Here is a 20,399-nt window from a genome sequence, read left to right as displayed (position 1 = left end):
TGTTGCGGAAGACCCATTTGGTTCCTACAACATTTTGGTTAGGACGTGGAACTAAATGCCATACCTCATTCCGCGTGAAGTTGTTGAGCTCCTCTTGCATCGCCATCACCCAATCGGAATCTTGTAGTGCTTCCTCTACCCTGTGTGGCTCAATAGAGGAAACAAAAGAGTAATGTTCACAAAAATGAGCAACACGAGATCTAGTGGTTACCCCCTTATGAATATCGCCGAGGATGGTGTCGACGGGGTGATCTCGTTGGATTGCTTGGTGGACTCTTGGGTGTGGCGGTCTTTGCTCTTCATCCTCCTTGTCTTGATCATTTGCATCTCCCCCTTGATCTATGCCGTCATCTTGAGGTGGCTCATTTGCTTGATCTTCTACTTCATCAATTTGAGCTTCATCCTTATTTTGAGTTGGTGGAGATGCTTGCGTGGAGGAGGACGGTTGATCTTGTGCACTTGGAGGCTCTTCGGATTCCTTAGGACACACATCCCCAATGGACATGTTCCTTAGCGCTATGCATGGAGCCTGTTCTTCACCTATCTCATCAAGATCAACTTGCTCTACTTGAGAGCCGTTAGTTTCATCAAACACAACGTCACATGAGACTTCAACTAGTCCAGTGGACTTGTTAAAGACCCTATATGCCCTTGTGTTTGAGTCATAACCAAGTAAAAAGCCTTCTACAGTTTTAGGAGCAAATTTTGATTTTCTACCTCTTTTAACAAGAATAAAGCATTTGCTACCAAAAACTCTAAAGTATGAAATGTTGGGCTTTTTACCGGTTAGGAGTTCATATGATGTCTTCTTGAGGATTCGGTGAAGATATAACCGGTTGATGGCGTAGCAGGCGGTGTTGACCGCTTCGGCCCAAAACCGGTCCGGTGTCTTGTACTCATCAAGCATGGTTCTTGCCATGTCCAATAGAGTTCGATTCTTTCTCTCCACTACACCATTTTGTTGTGGCGTGTAGGGAGAGGAGAACTCATGCTTGATGCCCTCCTCCTCAAGGAAGCCTTCAATTTGTGAGTTCTTGAACTCCGTCCCGATGTCGCTTCTTATCTTCTTGATCCTTAAGCCGAACTCATTTTGAGCCCGTCTCAAGAATCTCTTTAAGGTCTCTTGGGCTTGAGATTTTTCCTGTAAAAAGAATACCCAAGTGAAGCGAGAATAATCATCCACAATTACAAGACAATACTTACTCCCGCCGATGCTTATGTAAGCAATCGGGCCGAATAGATCCATGTGGAGTAGCTCAAGCGGCCTGTCGGTCGTCATGATGTTCTTGTGTGGATGATGGACTCCAACTTGCTTTCCCGCCTGGCATGCGCTACAAACCCTGTCTTTCTCAAAATGAACATTTGTTAATCCTAAAATGTGTTCTCCCTTTAGAAGCTTGTGAAGATTCTTCATCCCAACATGGGCTAGTCGGCGGTGCCAAAGCCAACCCATGTTAGTCTTAGCGATTAAGCATGTGTCGAGTTCAGCTCTATCAAAATCTACTAAGTATAGCTGACCCTCTAACACACCCTTAAATGCTATTGAATCATCACTTCTTCTAAAGACAGTGACACCTATATCAGTAAAAAGACAGTTGTAGCCCATTTGACATAATTGGGAAACAGAAAGCAAGTTGTAGTCTAAGGAATCAACAAGAAAAACATTGGAAATAGAATGGTCAGGAGATATAGCAATTTTACCAAGTCCTTTGACCAAACCTTGATTTCCATCCCCGAATGTGATAGCTCGTTGGGGATCTTGGTTTTTCTCATATGAGGAGAACATCCTTTTCTCCCCGGTCATGTGGTTTGTGCACCCGCTGTCGAGTATCCAACTTGAGCCCCCGGATGCATAAACCTACAAAACAAATTTAGTTCTTGACTTTAGGTACCCAAACTGTTTTGGGTCCTTTGGCATTAGATACAAGAACTTTGGGTACCCAAACACAAGTCTTGGAGCCCTTGTGTTTACCCCCAACAAACTTGGCAACGACCTTGCCGGATTTGTTAGTAAGCACATAAGAAGCATCAAAAGTTTTAAAAGAAATGGCATGATCATTTGATGCATTAGGAGTTTTCTTTCTAGGCAACTTGGCACGGGTTGGTTGCCTAGAGCTAGATGTCTCACCCTTATACATAAAAGCATGATTAGGGCCAGAGTGAGACTTCCTAGAATGAATTTTCCTAATTTTGTCCTCGGGATAACCGGCAGGGTATAAAATGTAACCCTCGTTATCCTGAGGCATGGGAGCTTTGCCCTTAACAAAATTTGACAATCTTTTAGGAGGGGCACTAATTTTGACATTGTCTCCCCTTTGGAAGCCAATGCCATCCTTAATGCCAGGGCGTCTCCCATTATAAAGCATGCTACGAGCAAATTTAAATTTCTCATTTTCTAAGTTGTGCTCGGCAATTTTAGCATCAAGTTTAGCTATATGATCATTTTGTTGCTTAATTAAGATCATGTGATCATGAATAGCATTAACATCAATATCTCTGCATCTAGCACAAATAGTGACATGCTCAATGGTAGATGTAGAGGGTTTGCAAGCATCAAGTTCCACAATCTTAGCATGAAGAATATCATTTTTATCTTTAAGATTGGAAATTGTAACTTTGCAAACATCAAAATCTTTAGCCTTAGCAATTAAATTTTCATTCTCTAATCTAAGACTAGCAAGAGATACATTCAATTCATCAATCTTAGCAAGCAAGTCAACATTATCATCTCTAAGATTGGGATTTGAAACATTACAAACATGTGAATCAACCTTAGCATTTAAAATAGCATTTTCATTCCTAAGGTTGTCAATCATCTCACGGCAAGTGCTTAGCTCACTAGATAATTTTTCACATTTTTCTACTTCTAGAGCATAAGCCTTTTTAACCTTAACATGTTTTTTGTTTTCTTTAATTAGACAATCCTCTTGGGAATCCAAAAGGTCATCCTTTTCATGAATAGCACTAACCAATTCATTTAATTTTTCCTTTTGAGCTATGTTAAGGTTGGCAAAAAGGGAACGCAAATTATCCTCCTCATCACTAGCATTATCATCACTAGAGGACTCATATTTAGTGGAGGAGTTGGATTTAACCTTCTTCCGTTTGCCGTCCTTTGCCATGAGACACTTGTGGCCGACGTTGGGGAAGAGGAGTCCCTTGGTGACGGCGATGTTGGCGGCGTCCTCGTCGTCGGAGGAGTCGCTTGAGCTTTCGTCGGAGTTCCACTCGCGACAAACATGGGCATCGCCGCCCTTCTTCTTGTAATACCTCTTCTTCTCCTTTCTTCTCCCCTTCTTGTCGTCGCCTCGGTCACTGTCACTAGATATAGGACATTTAGCAATAAAATGACCGGGCTTACCACACTTGTAGCAAACTTTCTTGGAGCGGGACTTGTAATCCTTCCCCCTCCTTTGCTTGAGGATTTGGCGGAAGCTCTTGATGACGAGCGCCATTTCCTCATTGTCGAGCTTGGAGGCGTCTATTGGTTGTCGACTTGGTGTAGCCTCCTCCTTCTTTTCCTCCGTTGCCTTGAATGCGACGGGTTGAGCTTCGGATGTGGTGGGTTCGTCAAGCTCGTTGATCTTTCTCGAGCCTTCGATCATGCACTCAAAACTTACAAAATGCCCGATAACTTCCTCGGGGGTCATTTTAGTATATCTAGGATTACCACGAATTAATTGAACTTGAGTAGGGTTAAGGAAAATAAGAGATCTTAGAATAACCTTAACCATTTCATGGTCATCCCATTTTACGCTCCCGAGGTTGCGCACTTGGTTTACCAAGGTCTTGAGCCGGTTGTACATGTGTTGTGGCTCCTCCCCTTTGCGAAGCTGGAACCGACCGAGCTCCCCCTCGATCGTTTCCCGCTTGGTGATCTTTGTGAGCTCGTCTCCCTCGTGCGCAGTTTTGAGCACATCCCAAACCTCTTTGGCGCTCTTCAACCCTTGAACTTTGTTATACTCCTCTCTACTTAAAGAGGCGAGGAGTATTGTTGTCGCTTGAGAGTTGAAGTGCTCGATTTGGGCCACCTCATCCTCATCATAATCCTTGTCCCCTACGGACGGTACCTGTGCACCAAACTCAACAACATCCCATATACTTTTGTGGAGTGAGGTTAGATGAAATCTCATTAAATCACTCCACCTAGCATAATCTTCACCATCAAAAGTTGGTGGTTTGCCTAATGGGACGGAAAGTAAAGGTGCATGTTTAGAAATGCGAGGGTAGTGTAGGGGGATCTTACTAAACTTCTTACGCTCTTGGCGTTTAGAAGTTACGGAGGGCGCGTCGGAGCCGGAGGTAGATGTTGATGAAGTGTCGGTCTCGTAGTAGACCACTTTCCTCATCCTCTTTTGCTTGTCCCCACTCCGATGCGGCTTGTGGGAAGAAGATTTTTCCTTCTTCTCTTTGTGGTGAGAAGAAGATTTCTTCTCCTTCCCTTTGTTGGAGGAGATCTTCTTCTTCTCCCTCCTCTTGGTGCGGGACTCTTCCGATGAAGTGCTCCCTTGGCTTGTAGTGGGCTTTTCGCCGGTCTCCATCTCCTTCTTGGCGTGATCTCCGGACATCACTTCGAGCGGTTAGGCTCTAATGAAGCACCGGGCTCTGATACCAATTGATAGTCGCCTAGAGGGGGGGGTGAATAGGGCGAAACTGAAATTTACAAATATAAACACAACTACAAGCCGGGTTAGCGTTAGAAATAAAGAATGAGTCCGCGAGAGAGGGCGCAAAACAAATCCCAAGCGAATGAGCAAGTGAGACACGGAGATTTGTTTTACCGAGGTTCGGTTCTTGCAAACCTACTCCCCGTTGAGGAGGCCACAAAGGCCGGGTCTCTTTCAACCCTTCCCTCTCTCAAACGATCCACGGATCGAGTGAGCTTTCTCTTCTCAATCACTTGGAACACAAAGTTCCCGCAAGGACCACCACAAGATTGATGTCTCTTGCCTCAATTACAAGTGAGTTTGATTGCAAAGAAAGGATCAAGAAAGAAGAAAGCAATCCAAGCGCAAGAGCTCGAAAGAACACAAGCAAATCTCTCTCTCTAATCACTAAAGCGTTGTGTGGAATTTGGAGAGGATTTTATCTCTTTGGTGTATCTAGAATTGAATGCTAGAGCTCTTGTAGTAGTTGGGAAGTGGAAAACTTGGATGCAATGAATGGTGGGGTGGTTGGGGTATTTATAGCCCCAACCACCAAAAGTGGCCGTTGGAAGGCTGTCTGTTCGATGGCACACCGGACAGTCCGGTGCCCCCTGCCACGTCATCACTGTCGTTGGATTCTGACCGTTGGAGCTTTTGACTTGTGGGCCCGCCTGGATGTCCGGTGCACACCGGACAGGTATTGTTTGCTGTCCGGTGTGCCAGTATGGGCTCGCCTGACTTCTGCGCGCGCTGCGCGCGCATTTATTGCTCTGCAGGTAGCCGTTGGCGCGGAGATAGCCGTTGCTCTGGAGACGCACCGGACAGTCCGGTGCACACCGGACAGTCCGGTGAATTATAGTGGACGAGCCATTGGCTTTTCCCGAAGCTGGCGAGTTCCTGAGGCCGACCTCCCTTGGCGCACCGGACACTGTCCGGTGTACACCGGACAGTCCGGTGAATTATAGCGGAGTCGCCTCTGGAAATTCCCGAAGGCAGCAAGTTCGCGTTGGAGTCCTCTGGTGCACCGGACATGTCCGGTGGTGCACCGGACACTGTCCGGTGGCACACCGGACAGTCCGGTGTGCCAGACCTGAGGTGCCTTCGGTTGGCCCTGTGCTCTTTTGTTGAATCCAAAACTTGGTCTTTTTATTGGCTGAGTGTGAACCTTTAGCACCTGTATAGCTTATGCACTAGAGCAAACTAGTTAGTCCAAGGATTTGTGTTGGACAATTCAACCACCAAAATTATATAGGAACTAGGTGTAAGCCTAATTCCCTTTCAGTTTTGAATAAATTGGAGTAACCTTGGGTCAATCTTGAATATGTAGATCATTTGAAGATTGATAGCTTGAGTTGATAAGAATTGAATTAACTCCCTCAAGCACCCCAAGGCTTCATACCATCTCCTTCTCCCACAAAGCTTGTCAAGCACATTTTGGTACCCATCGCTTGATGGGTCCGTTAAGGTTAGTAAACAAAGATCTAGGAACCCAAGTGTTCTTTGTGCTAGCGCTTGGTAAACTCGTTACCTTTCTAGCACAAGTTACAATCTTGGGTTGCCTAGTTATATATGAATCAAATGACAAGTTAGGAGTGGGATTTTTACCAATGGGACAATCTTTGCATTGATGTCCCTTCTTCCGGCATGTGTAGCATAGGCGTTTTCCAAGTTTTGAAGATTTTTTCTTTCCTTGTTTGTCGCTTGCTACATGGTTAGTAAAAACTTTCTTTTCTAACCCTATGCCTTTTTGTTTCAAATGGGGACAAGATTTGATTAAGTGTCCCTTCTTTGAGCATTTAAAACAAAGTCTATCATCCTTGTTAATAATCAAGCAATTTTTAATGTAGGGACATGACCTAATCAAGTGTCCCTCTTCAAAGCATTCACTACACTTCTTATTTTTCTTAGTGTGAAGTGTGGCTTGATTATTACTTTGGATGTTACCTTTTGTGGAGGCGAGGTTGATGCTTTTGGAGGAGGTATTGAATTTCATCTTTTGTTTCTTCCTCTTGGCAATCCTCAAGTCCTTGACATTTTCTTCAAGGGATGTAGTGCATGCCACCGTTGTTCCCATCTCAAGCTTCTTCACCATGTGATCACGGTTATCTTGAGAAGGTCGAGCAATGCACTTCCCTTTAAGTTGTGTCAAGTTCATCTTTAGCCTCTCATTTTCTTCTTTGAGCTTTTGATAGGTATCATCATTTGTTCCTGCAAATTCTAGCTCAAAGGAAGATTTGCTTGTCGACGGACAACAAGCATTAGCACATGGTAATATAGTTTCTATTTGAATACATGTGCATGAGTGAGGTTGTTGGGATTTTAAGTTTTCTATTACAACCTCATGAGCAATGTTTAATATGATATGATCATCTCTAAGATTTTCATGAGAACATAGAAGCATATCATATTTTTGTTGAAAAGCTAGATTTTCAACTTTTAGCTTTTCTACTTGGTCCTTAAGCAAGGTATTCCTATTTACTAATTGAGCGATACAATGTAAAGCGTTATCTTGCTCAATTGAAATAGTTTCATACCTTTGGACCAAATCAACATGAGAGCACTTTAGCTCCTCATGTTCTTTAGTCAACTCGTCAAAGTGTAGCATTTTTATGGAGAGAATATCTTCTAGCCTTTGACAAGCTTCGCTTTGCTCTCTCGCTCTTTCTAGAAGTTTGAGCATGACCGCCTTATCTTCTTGGCTTAGGCGAGCGTAGAGATGCACAAAGCTTCTTTCTTCCTCCTCATCCTCATTTGTGCTTTCGCTATCATTTTCATTAGCCACACAACACATGTGGGAATCAAAATGGGAAGACAAACCTTTTGGAGAGGTGGATTCATCGTTTGGTCTCCATCGTTCATTTTCTTCTTCTTCCTTGCAAGGGTTAGTATCACAAATACCAAAGGAAGTAGAAGCACAAAATGGACTATCATAATAGGACTCATCAAATTTGCTTCTAATTCTAGTCCAAATATCATGCGCATCATGGATTGATTCGTCATAATTTGATATGAAGGCACGATAATCTTCTTTACTAAGAGAATTAGTTAAGATGTCAAAAGCTAGATAGTTTAAGCGATAACATCTTTGATCTTCCTCGGAATTAATTTTTCCATTGAAATTAGAGAGAAAAATACTCTTGTCTATAATTTGTTCTAATCGTGGATCTATGGTTCTAAAAGCATTTATCACACTAGAGGACCATGAGTCATAATTAGAACAATCATCAAATAATATTTCAAGAGTTACCTCCTTTTGAGTTGCGTTTGATGGAGGAGTCTTCTTGTTCTTTTGGGATCTTCTATGAGCCATCACTTCGAGTTGTTAGACTCAAGATGAAGTGCCTAGCTCTGATACCAATTGAAAGTCGCCTAGAGGGGGGGTGGATAGGCGAAACCTGAAAATTAAAACTTTATCCCCCAACTAGATCCCTTGATTAGTGGTTAGAACAAGATATATAATTATCGGAGTATAAAAACTAAGTCCTTGCTTGCAAAGAGTATTACTTTCAAATAATGCGGAATTGATAAATCAATACTACTAATAAGTCTATGAGATTAAAGCAAGAAGGCTTAGGCAAGAAGAGTAATAACACAAGTTTTCTCTTGCAATGTGTTGCTTCACAAAATGAGAGTTTAACTTAAAGCAACACCAAATAGAGTTAGCAAAGAGTAGTGCAAGAGAAACTTAGAAAGGGAAAGCACAAACAAATCACAAGCAATAAGCACACGAGACACGGGTGATTTGTTTTACCGAGGTTCAGCCCTCGAAGGCCTAGTCCCCGTTGAGGAGTCCACTTAAGGACGGGTCTTTTTCAACCCTTTCCCTCTCTCCACCGATCACCCAAGGATCGGCGAGCTCTTCTTCTTCTCAAGGATCACTCTCGATCCCACAAGGATCACCACACTCTTTGGTGTCTCTTGCTAGCTTTTACAAGCCTCCAAAACTTTGGAGGAAGTTCGATGGGAGTCAAAACTCCACGCACAAATGAACATAAAGATGAGGCACACACTATCTCTCAATGAATCTCACAAGGCACTAGTGCTAAACTCAAATGAGTAGCTCTCTATTGCTAGTTCTCTCTTTTGTGGCACTTGTGTTTGTTGTAGTGGTCTAAATCTTGTGTATAGGATGGATCAATGAATATATGTGGTTGGGAGGGCTTGAGTATGTCAACTAGATGACTTGGAATGTTGCTTGGGCTCCCACCACTTTGAAGTGGCCGGTTGGGGTGGTATTTATAGCCATCAACCACCCATATAGCCGTTGGGCGCATCTGCCAGAAATTGCACTGGCGGACGGTCCGCGGCTAGGGCCCGGACGGTCCGCGACCCTCCAACGGTCGATTCTGACATCTTCAACGGATACTTCTGATAGATCAACGGTTAGATCAACGGCTATCTGCCTCGGTGACACCACACGGACGGTCCGCCCTTGGTCCCGGACGGTCCGTGCCAGCTATATAATTCCTTTTGCTCAACTTGTCACCTTCGGGCTGAACCAGGTCTTCACCTACGGACTGTCCGTGAATTATAGCCGGACGGTCCGCGCGTTGTAGCTGGACGGTCCGTGGTTTATTCGGACTGTCCCTGATTTATAGTTCCTGGTCGAAGTCAAAGCGGTGTCGCGGACGGTCCGCCGCAAGGGCCCGGACGGTCCGCGCGTGGTCTCGGACGGTGCTTGCTCTTCCATCGGACGGTCCGCAGTAGAGACACATGTTTTTGCATTGGTTCTGTCCGAGGTTTATTTAGGTGTCGCGGACGGTCTGCCGCAAAGACCCGGACGGTCCGCGCTTGGCCTGATTTTCCAAAAAGCTTCTCCTGTCCGGAATAATCTACGGTATTCCGGACAGTCGATTTAGTATAGTTGTTGATGAACCTTTGGCACCTGTAGAGCATATAATCTAGAGCAAACTAGTTAGTCCAATTATTTGTGTTGGGCAATTCAACCACCAAAATCATTTAGGAAAAGGTTTGAGCTTGTTTCCCTTTCACCACTCCTACATATTTGCTTTGAAGCAATGAGACTTATTTTTTCGTAGAGGCAACTCAATCAACAGCTGCCTCTACAATGACCCCCAAAAGCAAACCCTCTCAATCCATGTTTTTAGAGGTGGTTCAATAAAAAATTGCTTCTGCAAATGATAATATATGTAAGTAACAGAAGTACTGACTTTCTGTGAAAGTTGGTGGCAGCGACAATGGTATGGCTGCTAAGGACGAAGATGGTATCAATGATGGTCGATGATGTGGGCAGACAAAGTTGGTGGTGATGACGATGGCGAACGTGAGGAGATGAGGTTGATGGAGATTGTTTGGATTAAATGCTTTGGGGCATTGATCAGAGATGATATTAAAGAGCGCTAAAGGTCTCGAAAATTTGGAAACGGTAAAAAACAAAGGATAGACCATATTTTGTTGAGAAAGACCGTCCCACACACTAAATGGTGCTCTGTGCTTGAGATGCTCGTCCTTAAGGCTAATTATGATTGGTCTGACTATAGTTTCAATTCCTTATATTTCTTCTCTTGTAATGGTTGTGTTCAAAATCAAACTCCCAACACATATAAGGCGAAGAAGGTTATAAGCCCATCAACAACGGGGTTGAAAAAGATCCATCCATGACCAAACCATTTATTGTTCAAGTCATTAGATAAGTGTCCCATATACGATGCCATTTGCTATAAGAATAATAACCTTTATGTGAGGACGAACCATATGGTCGTTTCTTCAGTGGGAATAAGAGGGAAAATAAGGGTGCAAAAAAGGTGGTTCATGATTATAAACCATACATTGACATGCTTTAGTCAACAATACGAAGTAGAAATGAATTCCAAACTTGGTAATGTGGTACCTACTAGTCATTGATCATTTGAGGCATATGTTCCTAAAACCTAAGAAAGTTTCACTCATGATATGGTAAAGGATACAAAAAACATCAACCAGCTCCGAAGGATCGAAAATCACTTCGACGTGACTTGGTTATGATATCATCTACATAGACCTTAATTGTTTTGCATATATGATCACTTAAAGCAGCATGGGTTGGACGCATATACTTAAGCAAGACATTTTTAGCCTATTATGTCTATTTACATAACAATGTAACACATAGGTAGTTAAGAAAATAAGTGAAGCTATTTCTTTATCTTCTCTAGCCATGCTAATACGGTAAAAACTAGAATATGCGTCTAGAAAAGATTGAAGCTCACATAAGAGGTGAAGATATAGGGGTTGTTTGGTTTGGTGCCTAAGACGCCACAATGTGCCAAACTTTTCTGCCTAACCTTAGTTCTTCAATTCGAGCGCCTAAGGTTAGGCAGATTGTGGCGCCTTAGGTAGGAAACCAAACATGCCCATAGATCCTTGGCATATGGTTTATTGAGGCTGGTGTAGCCAATGTACATCCACAATTTTTTTGAAGGACATAGGTGGCTTGCTTTTGTGTGGGATATACTATGTATAATTTACGAAGAGGAACTCGGTGAAAATGAAATTAGTTGTAAGTCATATAGTGGTTTCTAGGTAAGTAGAAGTTGGTAAATGTAGTGTTTCAAGTGTAGGGAAAATATATATAAGATTTGTTCTTAGACTTAGGGTCTGTTTTGGAATCACTCAAATTTTAAAACTTGGTTTATGAAATTGATGTGGTTTCAAACATATCAATTTATAACTCAGTTTATCTAGTTTCTTAGAAATCAAGAAGCTAACCACTCTTAGCTAAAAAAATAAAAGTAGATTGAGTTGCTTTCAAATAAGACCTTAGTTATGTAGTATTTCACGTGTAAGAAAAATATATATAAGAGCTGATTTGGTGAGGATCCATGGGAGAAATCCCATTGCTATTTAAATGGGATCCCTGACCATCAAATCAGTCCTAATAGTTGTCCTTTGTTTTACAATATTATCGTTAACACCAATGCTATTAATTTTTGCCGGTAAGTCTGAGTTGATCAGTACGAACAAGTGGATGTAAAAGGCATGATTCTAACACTAAATATATTGTAGAGCAGCGTGATGTTTGAAACAGGATCGACCAGACCACCCGAGAAATTGTTGTCTGTTGCATCGCTGTATGTCAGCCTGTCCGTTCCTCCCCTCTGGTGAGAAGTTTTTGTGGTCTTCATCATTCAGCTAGCCTCTGAAAAGCTTTGAATCTGACACCACCATCTCACTCCATCAATACTGATGATCATACAGTTTTCAACTCAACAACAGCTGGTTTCTGGATGATATTTCCTCTCTCTCCCTCTCTATTTCTTAAAAAAAATGAATGCAAAAAAGCATCAGTCAACAAAAAAAAAATGAAGGTTTTGGTATACTGAACTGTCAAGGACCACTAAATGTGTATGTATGCGCTCGTGTACACATCTGCATTTACACGGTTGGTGAGAAACTGCTGAAGAAGAATGAGCTGAAGGTATTGTTCGGTTGCGCAGCATTTCAGTTCTCAGCGTATGAAGCTAGCTAGGTGCTCTCGAATGGAGGTTTGGGTCGGACAAATCAACCCCATTTCTTTTCCTGGACATTTGAAAATGCCAATGGATGAGTCTGTGGATTCTAGGAGGAGCAAAGCATTTAGCAAGCCTGCTGTAAGTTTTGGAGAAGGAGAGTGGGTTGATTTTAGGACATTTGAGTCACCATACTTAATGTCACCAGTGGTGTAATTGTATACTTTAGCCCTTGCAGACTCATCTTCTTTTTAATATAACAGGCAACTCTCTTGCCGGTTTTTTAAAAAAATGGCAATGGATCTTGTGGAATATTGCTTACTTAAATAGTTAAGGGTTGGCCAGTGCATGCAATCAATCGACAGATTTGAGCCTGCATTACTGCTAGTCTAGTCCCCTAGCATATGTAATGCTGCTAGTGCAATGGATCATGCCTAGCATATGTTGTTTAATTGGAGCATATATAGCCCTTGTCTCGAGGTGATTAGAGCTGTAGATCCTTCTTCAAAAGCTAGGTGACCAGTGCTGGAATTTCATCATAAAATTCATCTGGCTACTGCCTACTGGTGAGGGAGAACCTTGGACCTTCCGGTTTTGTAGTTGCGACGATAAAAAATTCAGTCAAGCAAGGCCACCAACATGCCACACCCCCACCCAAAAAAATATATTCGGAGAATCGATCGAGTTGGATGTTCTAGAACGAACTAATAAGCTCTGATGGATTCCTGAACCCTGATTAGGTCACCTAAGCTAATGCTAATCATTCGTGGTAATCAGCATCCGCAAATCCAATCCAATACTTGTTCCAAATCCAGACACACACACATCCATTTGTTTTTTTATTCAGCTTTTTCCTCCCTCTCTGTGTGTTGTGTGTCAAAGACAATCTTTTTTTTTTTGCTTGGCTTTTGCAGAAGCAAGCAGCACTCACACTCATCTCTGTGTCACTCTCACTCAGCACCACATCCCCCCAGCCCCATGTGATGTGAAGCCGCGTGCCCGCGTCCCCAACCTCTCTCTCTCTCCTCTTCTCCGTTGGACGCAGAGCCATCGCCTTATCACCTCCAACTCACCTACTGCCGCATCTGTTTTAGTGCACTCTGTCCCTCCCTCCCTGCCTGCTTTGGATGAATGCCTTGAGGGTTCAGTCCTCTGTCTCCCTCCTCCTTCCCTGAACTGAGCTGCAAGCTGCAGCCGCAGGCTTGGCTGGTTGGGTCAACTGTGCCGCGCCCTTCCTCTTGTTCCTGCTCAATCTCACCTCTTTGATGGCTTCATCCCACTGCTGCCAGTGCAGCCTCTTCTTCACTGGCAGGCAGGTTCCTCTAGTCTGTAGTCTCTTCTGACCGGTGGTTGTTGCAGTTTTTAACCGTTCTTCCCTCTGACAGCCAGGCATAGGTGGCAAAATCCAGCGCCCTGTAGATTCAGCTCCATTCCCTGCTGCCTGCAGCTCCCTGTCAATCTTTGGAAGCCGGCCGCAGAGCTTTCAGTTCTTGCCGCTCTCCTCTGCTCTCTCGCTCGCTCTTCCGCTCACCTCTGCATTCCCCCCTCCCTCTGTCTCTAGTTTCCTTGCTGGCAAACGGACGAAGGAAACGGGCCAAGATGGGAGCTTTAAGCAGCATCGGCGTCGGGCTGGCCGTGGTGTCCTCGCTACTCCTGCTGGCGCTCACCGCGGAGCTCTACTACATCTTCGTGCACAAGCGCCGGCAGCGGCGGCGCGCCGCGGCCGTCTCCGACGCGGCCTCGTCTCCGTCCTCCTCCTCCCGCGAGCTGCTCCAGCTCTTTTGCTTCAAGAAGCCGCCGCCGGAGCTCGCGTCCACCTACGCCGTCCCGGAGCCGGCGTCCGCCGTGGCCGTGTCAGTCGGCGACGACGACGACGACGACGGCGAGACGGTGGAGGCGCAACTGATGCGGCTCGGCAGCGTCGTCGGGCCCACGCGGCTGCTGTTCACCATCAAGGAGGAGACCCGGGAGGACCTCGAGTCCGAGGACGGAGGGCGAGGCCGGAGCCGGAGCCGGAGCCGCAGCCTCGGTGAGCTGCTGCATTGCGCCGAGACACCGCCGTTCTTCACGCCCAGGGCCTCGCCATCGCCCGTGCCGACGGCCTCGATGGACAACTCCTACAACCCGCTCTTCGAATCCCCGGCGGCCAGCCCGGTCCCTACCCATGCCCCGACGGTGTCGCCGCCGCCAAAGTTCCAGTTCCTCAGGGACGCCGAGGACAAGCTCTACCGCCGCGCGCTGGCCCAGGAGGAGGCGATGAGGGCGCGGAGGTCGCCGGCGGCCGCTGCCGAGGAGGATGGCGGGTACATCACCATCGTGGTGGATAAGAACAACCGCGTCATCCCCATGCCGTCGCCGTCGCCGTCGCCACCCACCGCCGCCGCCGGCCATCAGTGAGCGCGAAACTGATTAGCAGATCTGTTCAGATGGACAGGAGGCATTCTTCAGTGTTGTGCTAGTGTAGTAGCTCTTGTGATGTAGTGAAACTTTCTTCTTTTTTTGTTTGGCCTATGGTCCTGTGACCATGCCAAATTTGAGTCAGTGATTGGATGTATATAACATCAAAGCGATGAGGAATCGACAATTTCAGTTCAGACCAATATGTTTCTCTTCATATTATCTTTTATTTAGTATCCTTAGAAGCCAATATGCGACCCTGTGAGGTGTCAAATTATTGTTGTAGAAATGTTTAAGCCAACTTGATGTAGTGCCCAGTGGAGCTTTTTTGGTGGATCATTTTCCCTTGGTGTTTGATTGTACTTGTATACATGTATGGAAGGGTGAGTATAGTTAGCTGTTCGTGCACATGATATGAGGATGACCCTGTGAAAGTGCATCCTTACACTTTCTGATAATCAATTTGTCAGAGGTACATGTCCTAATACAACCCCCTTGCAATAAACCTTGTAAACATGAGTCTGTTTCAGAATGTAATTTTCTCCGGGTCCGCTTCTCAAGTCCCTTTGGGGCACATCTTGATATATTCAGACTGCCTTTAGAAGAAACATGGAGAACATGAACATGCGTCAAGAAATAAACATTGCCATCATCACTTATCTGATGATAGCAGACATTTTTCCAGGCCTTTGCCTTTTTTCCACTGAAGTCCAAAGCATGGAACTTTTTTTTATTAATTTCTACAGTGAAAGCATTCAGAAAAGTTCTTGCAGAAAAAGGAGGGCAGGATTCAGAAAAAAAAAAGAAGGCTCGATGGTGCCTTCATGTGCAGTGGCAGTTGCGCCTTCAAGCCTGCTCCTTTATCCACTTTAGAATTTACCTTGGTATTCCCTTCCAGCTCTTTAAGTTCCCTTTTTTAAAAAAGAAAAACTGAATAACCTCAATAAACAAATAATCTCTTTGAGTTTTGTGACCAGAGAGTGCACACGCCACACACCTGACATCTTTGTTTGCTCCAATGTATTCTTCTCTGATTATATTGCTGTGCACAGTCAAAGTATATTTGGAGGATTCAGAGAAAAGATTCCTGGACCAATATCAGACACATGCAGTATTCTTTAACCTTACCCAATAGGCTGTTTCCACTGAAATATGATTGCATAGTGGACTAGTAAATACCAACAAGCAGTAGCAGTGCACATTGCAAGGTTACATCAGCCTCCGTCCTCCTGACGACGGTAGTGGTTGGGGCTATCAGGCTGAGCGACATGATCCACAAGTCAGGAACTGTCAAGTCTTGTTTGGAGTTTTCAGAAGCGCCTAAATGGACAGATGCAGGCTGCAGCTGGCGTTTTGGCGGTTATTAACCACCTTTTGTCCGAATGCTTATCTGATAACAATCTTTTTTTTCCACTTTTTATAGCTGAGTAATGGCTTCAGTCTATCAGTCACTGAGCCGGTAGTAATTCAGTCCAGTGACTGAAGGCTGGGAACACACCAAAACTAACACTGCGTCGATGATACGAAGGATGCTAACTTTTCCGAGTAGACGAGTGGCGAGGAAGGCAACAGGAACATGGTACTGCATCCTCAGCTGTTCCTTTCCTCTACAGTAACCGAATATTAGCAGCAACAAGGCAGCAAGTCAATCATGTTTTTTTCGTAATCTTGGCGACACCAACACGCAGTTTGGTGACAAATAATCTGCAGACAGACAGACAGTACCTTGGATTTGCAGTGTGCTATGCATTCTGCAACAGCATATGGAAAGATACCGGTCGAGGGTGCATGAAATGGACTGGTTGCCCTGCCCCTTTCTGTAGGCTTCAAGCGAACGTAAGATTCGTCGTCTGGTAGCCTAGCAAGGGCTGGGAAGGGGATGGCAATGCCATGCTATGCTACTCCCGGAGCTGCCTGCTGGCGCCAATCCAACGCAGATGAAGATGACGACGTGTCGATGTCCAAGCAAAAGCTTCTTCTCTTCTCACCCGAGTACCCGAAACAGATTGCCATCTGGGAATCATGCATGCATGCAAGTGGATGCTCATGTGAAGCCGGCCTCTTGTGTATTCTGAGACTAACAGGCAGCAAAAACTCGCAGCACATTAAGGTTGTGTTGGATCCACCTCAGTTTCTTAAAAACTGGTTTCTACAAACTGGTTTTAAAAAGAAAGAAAAAATTGGAAGGTGTTTGGATCCACCTAGTTTCTTAGAAACTGGTTTTAGCTAGAAGAGGGCAGCTTCTTGATTTTTAAAAAACTGAGAAACCGGTTTTAAAAAACTGAATAAAAAATTGACATGTTTGGGGACTTTTCAGGTTTTAAAAACCAGTTTCTAAGAAACTAGGTTAAACTAAGTAAAGGTCTCTGTACTAGTATGCAGAAAGCTGACCATTATATTGGGTTGCGTCCATGTGTTGCTGCCCCTGTCTTTCTTATCCACCATGGGAACTTGACGTATCTTAACTTTCAGTGAAAGGAGTCGTCAGGGATTCGTATAGGTGATGTACCTACTACAACGTCCAACTAAAGAATCCACGCACTCTGCTTAAACCAGTCTTTTGCAGAAAGCACTAGATCGATCCATCACAGGCCTAACTGTATGTCATCACTGACCTGAGAGAATAATGGCTTATGAGATACTACTCTGAAAGTCTGAATTTTACATTTCTCCAAGCCACATCTCATTATCATACATCGCTAAATTAACGACAGTGACTGATTTGAAATGGGTGTCCTGTCAATTTAAGCATGCACGTCCTACTATGCTATCCTACTAACAGTAGGCCTTCATAAATCTAAGCTGCGTGATGGTATGTAGGTCACTGCTCCCTGCCTCTAGATGAAGGGCGCCTCATCTCATCTCATTATTAGTGATGACTGATGATGAAGGAAGGGTCCTTTCATTTCGGTTCATGGGACCATGCATCTGATTTGGGCAAGAAAAAAAAGAGTCTGTGACAGCTGAACCATTTCTCTGAAGGCAGCTGATTCATGCCTTGCATAAACACTACACGTCACATGTGTTGCAAAAAGTCAAATCTTTTATCTGATCTCCTGCCATGTGTGCAAGGTTTAGGTGGTACTGATGCAGACATGCCTAGCTATGTACTAACTCACCTCACAAGTTATTGACACTATCTTAATTCAGTAGCCCAGGTCTGTTACTGTTAACTGCATAACTATAATGGCGTGTGCAGAGGCGGATTCAGGCAAGAATTGTGTGATATATTCAAACCTGGACACTATTATTGCAAGCAAGAATTGTGTGGTTTTCTTGCCAATCTCACCATTCGTTAAAAAACTATGTACCTTTTTCATTAATAATAATGGAAGGGAGAATCAAAACCTAAGGCCCTGATTTAATAGCATGAGGTGTGTGCTCTTGGACGCCGCTCAAGTAGTCTGAACTCTAAAGCGCTGTTTTCTGAATCCGGCAAGTGAAAAAAAAAAGACATATCTGTTCCTGTCTCCTTAAGGTCATCATGGAGATGGTGAGGCTTGCAAACATACTATTTTGAAAGGCCCAACAAGATGTCGAGATTCAAGGTGCATCTCTTGTTCCCATATAAGAAAAAAAGATACACTATCCTAAGCAAGTTGCATAGAATAGAACTCATCTTTGTGTTGTATTTTTATGGCGTTGGCACAGGCTATACAAATTCCAGTAGGAATGCAGGATGGGGTGCGTTCAACTCATGCAGGTGGCAGGTTCATCTTGCTCCTCGATATCTCAGCAACAACTGTTGTATTCTGCATCTTTCGTATGTTTTGTCACGCGAGGTCGTTCATGGCGTATTAGGTAAGGTAACGAGTATAGGTGTACATTTGGGCCGCCCCAGCCCGGCCCGGTCCAAGCCCAAAAGAGCCCGTATTGTTTGCATTTCGGGTCGGCTCGGTCCGTTTGAATTTCGGACCGTGCCGGACCGGCCTACGGGTCTAGTCCTCGGCCCACGGTCCGGCCCGTAATTTCTTAAACATGGCGGACTCATTTCGGGCGGCCCGAAATTATAAAAGCCCGAAATTCACATTAGTGTTTGGCCCGAAATTCAGTTTTTTTGCCCGAAATTCACATCAGAGCCCGAAATTCAAAACAAATTTAATAAAACAAATTGTCGGTGTTTCGAAACCCGGGGGGTCCCTGGACCGACGAGTGAATCGTCGCCGCGTGCCCCAGCCCAGATGGGTCGACGCGAGGCGGAACGCGAAGGGGGGGAAAGAAAGCAGCCGGAGGGAGGCAGGCGTGAGAGAGCGGATCCCGCGGCCTTCGTGTTAGCCCCGCGCCTGAGTCGGGTGCGCTTGCAGTAGGGGGATACAAGCGTCCACGCGGGAGTGAGAGCGAGCGGCCTTGCGCGAGCGCCGTCCCGTCCTTCTCCGCGCGGGCCAACCCTCTGTAAGAGGGCCCTGGTCCTTCCTTTTATAGGCGTAAGGAGAGGATCCAGGTGTACAATGGGGTGTGTAGCAATGTGCTAACGTGTCTAGCGGTGGTGAGCTAGCGCCCTAAGTACATGCCATCGTGGCAGTCGGAGAGGTCTTGGCACCTGGTTCGTGTGGTGTCGTGGCCGTCGGAGGAGCGCTGGAGCCTGGCGGAAGGACAGCTGTCGGGGCTGTCGAGTCCTCGCTGACGTCCTCTTGCTTCCGTAAGGGGGCCGAGAGCCGCCGTCGTCACAGAGCGTGCGGGGCGCCATCATTGCCTATCTGGCGGAGCGAGCCAGATGGGACGCTGGTCTTGTTCCCCGTAGCTTGAGTCAGCTTGGGGTAGGGTAATGATGGCGCCTCCTGTCGACGTGGTCGGTCCGCGCCCTAGGTTGGGCGATGTGGAGGCTCCTCCGAGGTTGAGGTCGAGTCTGTCTTCCGTGGCCGTGGTCGAGTCCGAGCCCCTGGGTCGGGCGAGGCGGAGACCGTCGGCTGAGGCCAGGGCTGAGTCCGAGCCCTGGGGTCGGGCGAAGCGGAGTCTGTCGTCTCCTGGGGTCGAGCCCATGTCCGAGCCCTGGGGTCGGGCGAGGCGGAGTTCGTTGTCTTCCGGGGCTGAGCCCGAGTCCGAGCCCTAGGTCGGGCGGAGCGGAGTTCGCCGTCTTCCGGGGCGGAGCCCGAGTCCGAGCCCTGGGTCGGGCGGAGCGGAGTTCGCCGTCTTCCGGAGCTGAGCCCGAGTCCGAGCCCTGGGTCGGGCGGAGCGGAGTTCGCCGTCTTCCGGGGCTGAGCCCGAGTCCGAGCCCTAGGTCGGTGTAACACCCGGCTTTAAGGAACAAAGCCAGGTGCATCTCATACATGCGCCAAGAAGACAACATATATAATAACAGAGTGTATAGAGATAAATGTCATAAAACATCAGAGAATTTATTACATAGCGGAAGACTTATTACAAAATAACATAATAAAGATAAAACGAACTAAGGATCGTTGGCGCCAATGTCGACTGGGAAACGCCACCTAGATCAGATCGAACTCCTCAGTGTTAGGCGGCTCCTCCTGAACCACCTGATCATCTCCTGTGGGGGGGGTGTGAGACAGCAAGGGTGAGCTCACACATGATCATCGCTCAACAAGTTGTGGGGAATAATGTGACATGAACTCACCAAAGGTGGGAGCTCATGTGAAGTGTAAGGCTGATCAATGATAGGGGTTAAAGCTGAGCATTGCTTTTAAGTAGTTGGTCAAAATTTTATTAGCAGTTACTAAGTGTAAGTAAATACCAAACCATAAGTAAAGTAATAGAACAAAATTAATAACAAACCCATGCAATGCAAATGACAAAATTGAATTTAAGTTCCATAATTTAAACATCAGAGAGTCCTGAGCTGCTCATGACCGTGAGTTCGGCTAGTATACCAGTTTTACACTCTGCAGAGGTTGTACCCTTTACCCACAAGTCATGTTACCCATCTGCCAAGGGGTCATGAATCCCATAC

The 20,399-nt window shown here is 45.5% G+C and overlaps 1 protein-coding gene across 2 annotated transcripts; it reads left to right on the top strand.

The window, feature by feature from the left end:
* Positions 1-13,054: 13,054 nt before the first annotated feature.
* On the top strand, positions 13,055-14,694 carry LOC100276824 (Putative membrane lipoprotein). 2 transcript variants are annotated; one of them, NM_001401769.1, is made up of 1 exon: positions 13,055-14,694. In NM_001401769.1, the coding sequence occupies exon 1, from the start codon at positions 13,694-13,696 to the stop codon at positions 14,489-14,491; it is 798 nt and encodes a 265-aa protein (NP_001388698.1). In that variant the 5' UTR covers positions 13,055-13,693; the 3' UTR covers positions 14,492-14,694.
* Positions 14,695-20,399: the final 5,705 nt, after the last annotated feature.

This window comes from Zea mays, chromosome 4 (genome assembly GCF_902167145.1).
Source record: "Zea mays cultivar B73 chromosome 4, Zm-B73-REFERENCE-NAM-5.0, whole genome shotgun sequence".
Lineage (NCBI taxonomy): Eukaryota > Viridiplantae > Streptophyta > Magnoliopsida > Poales > Poaceae > Zea > Zea mays.
The sequence above is the reverse complement of the archived record's forward strand: the minus strand, read 5'-3'. Positions and strand labels throughout refer to the sequence as shown.

What these genes read in the sequence shown, in the direction of transcription:
- LOC100276824 (NM_001401769.1), top strand. Translation starts at nt 13,694, where the DNA reads ATGGGAGCTTTAAGCAGCATCGGCGTCGGGCTGGCCGTGGTGTCCTCG.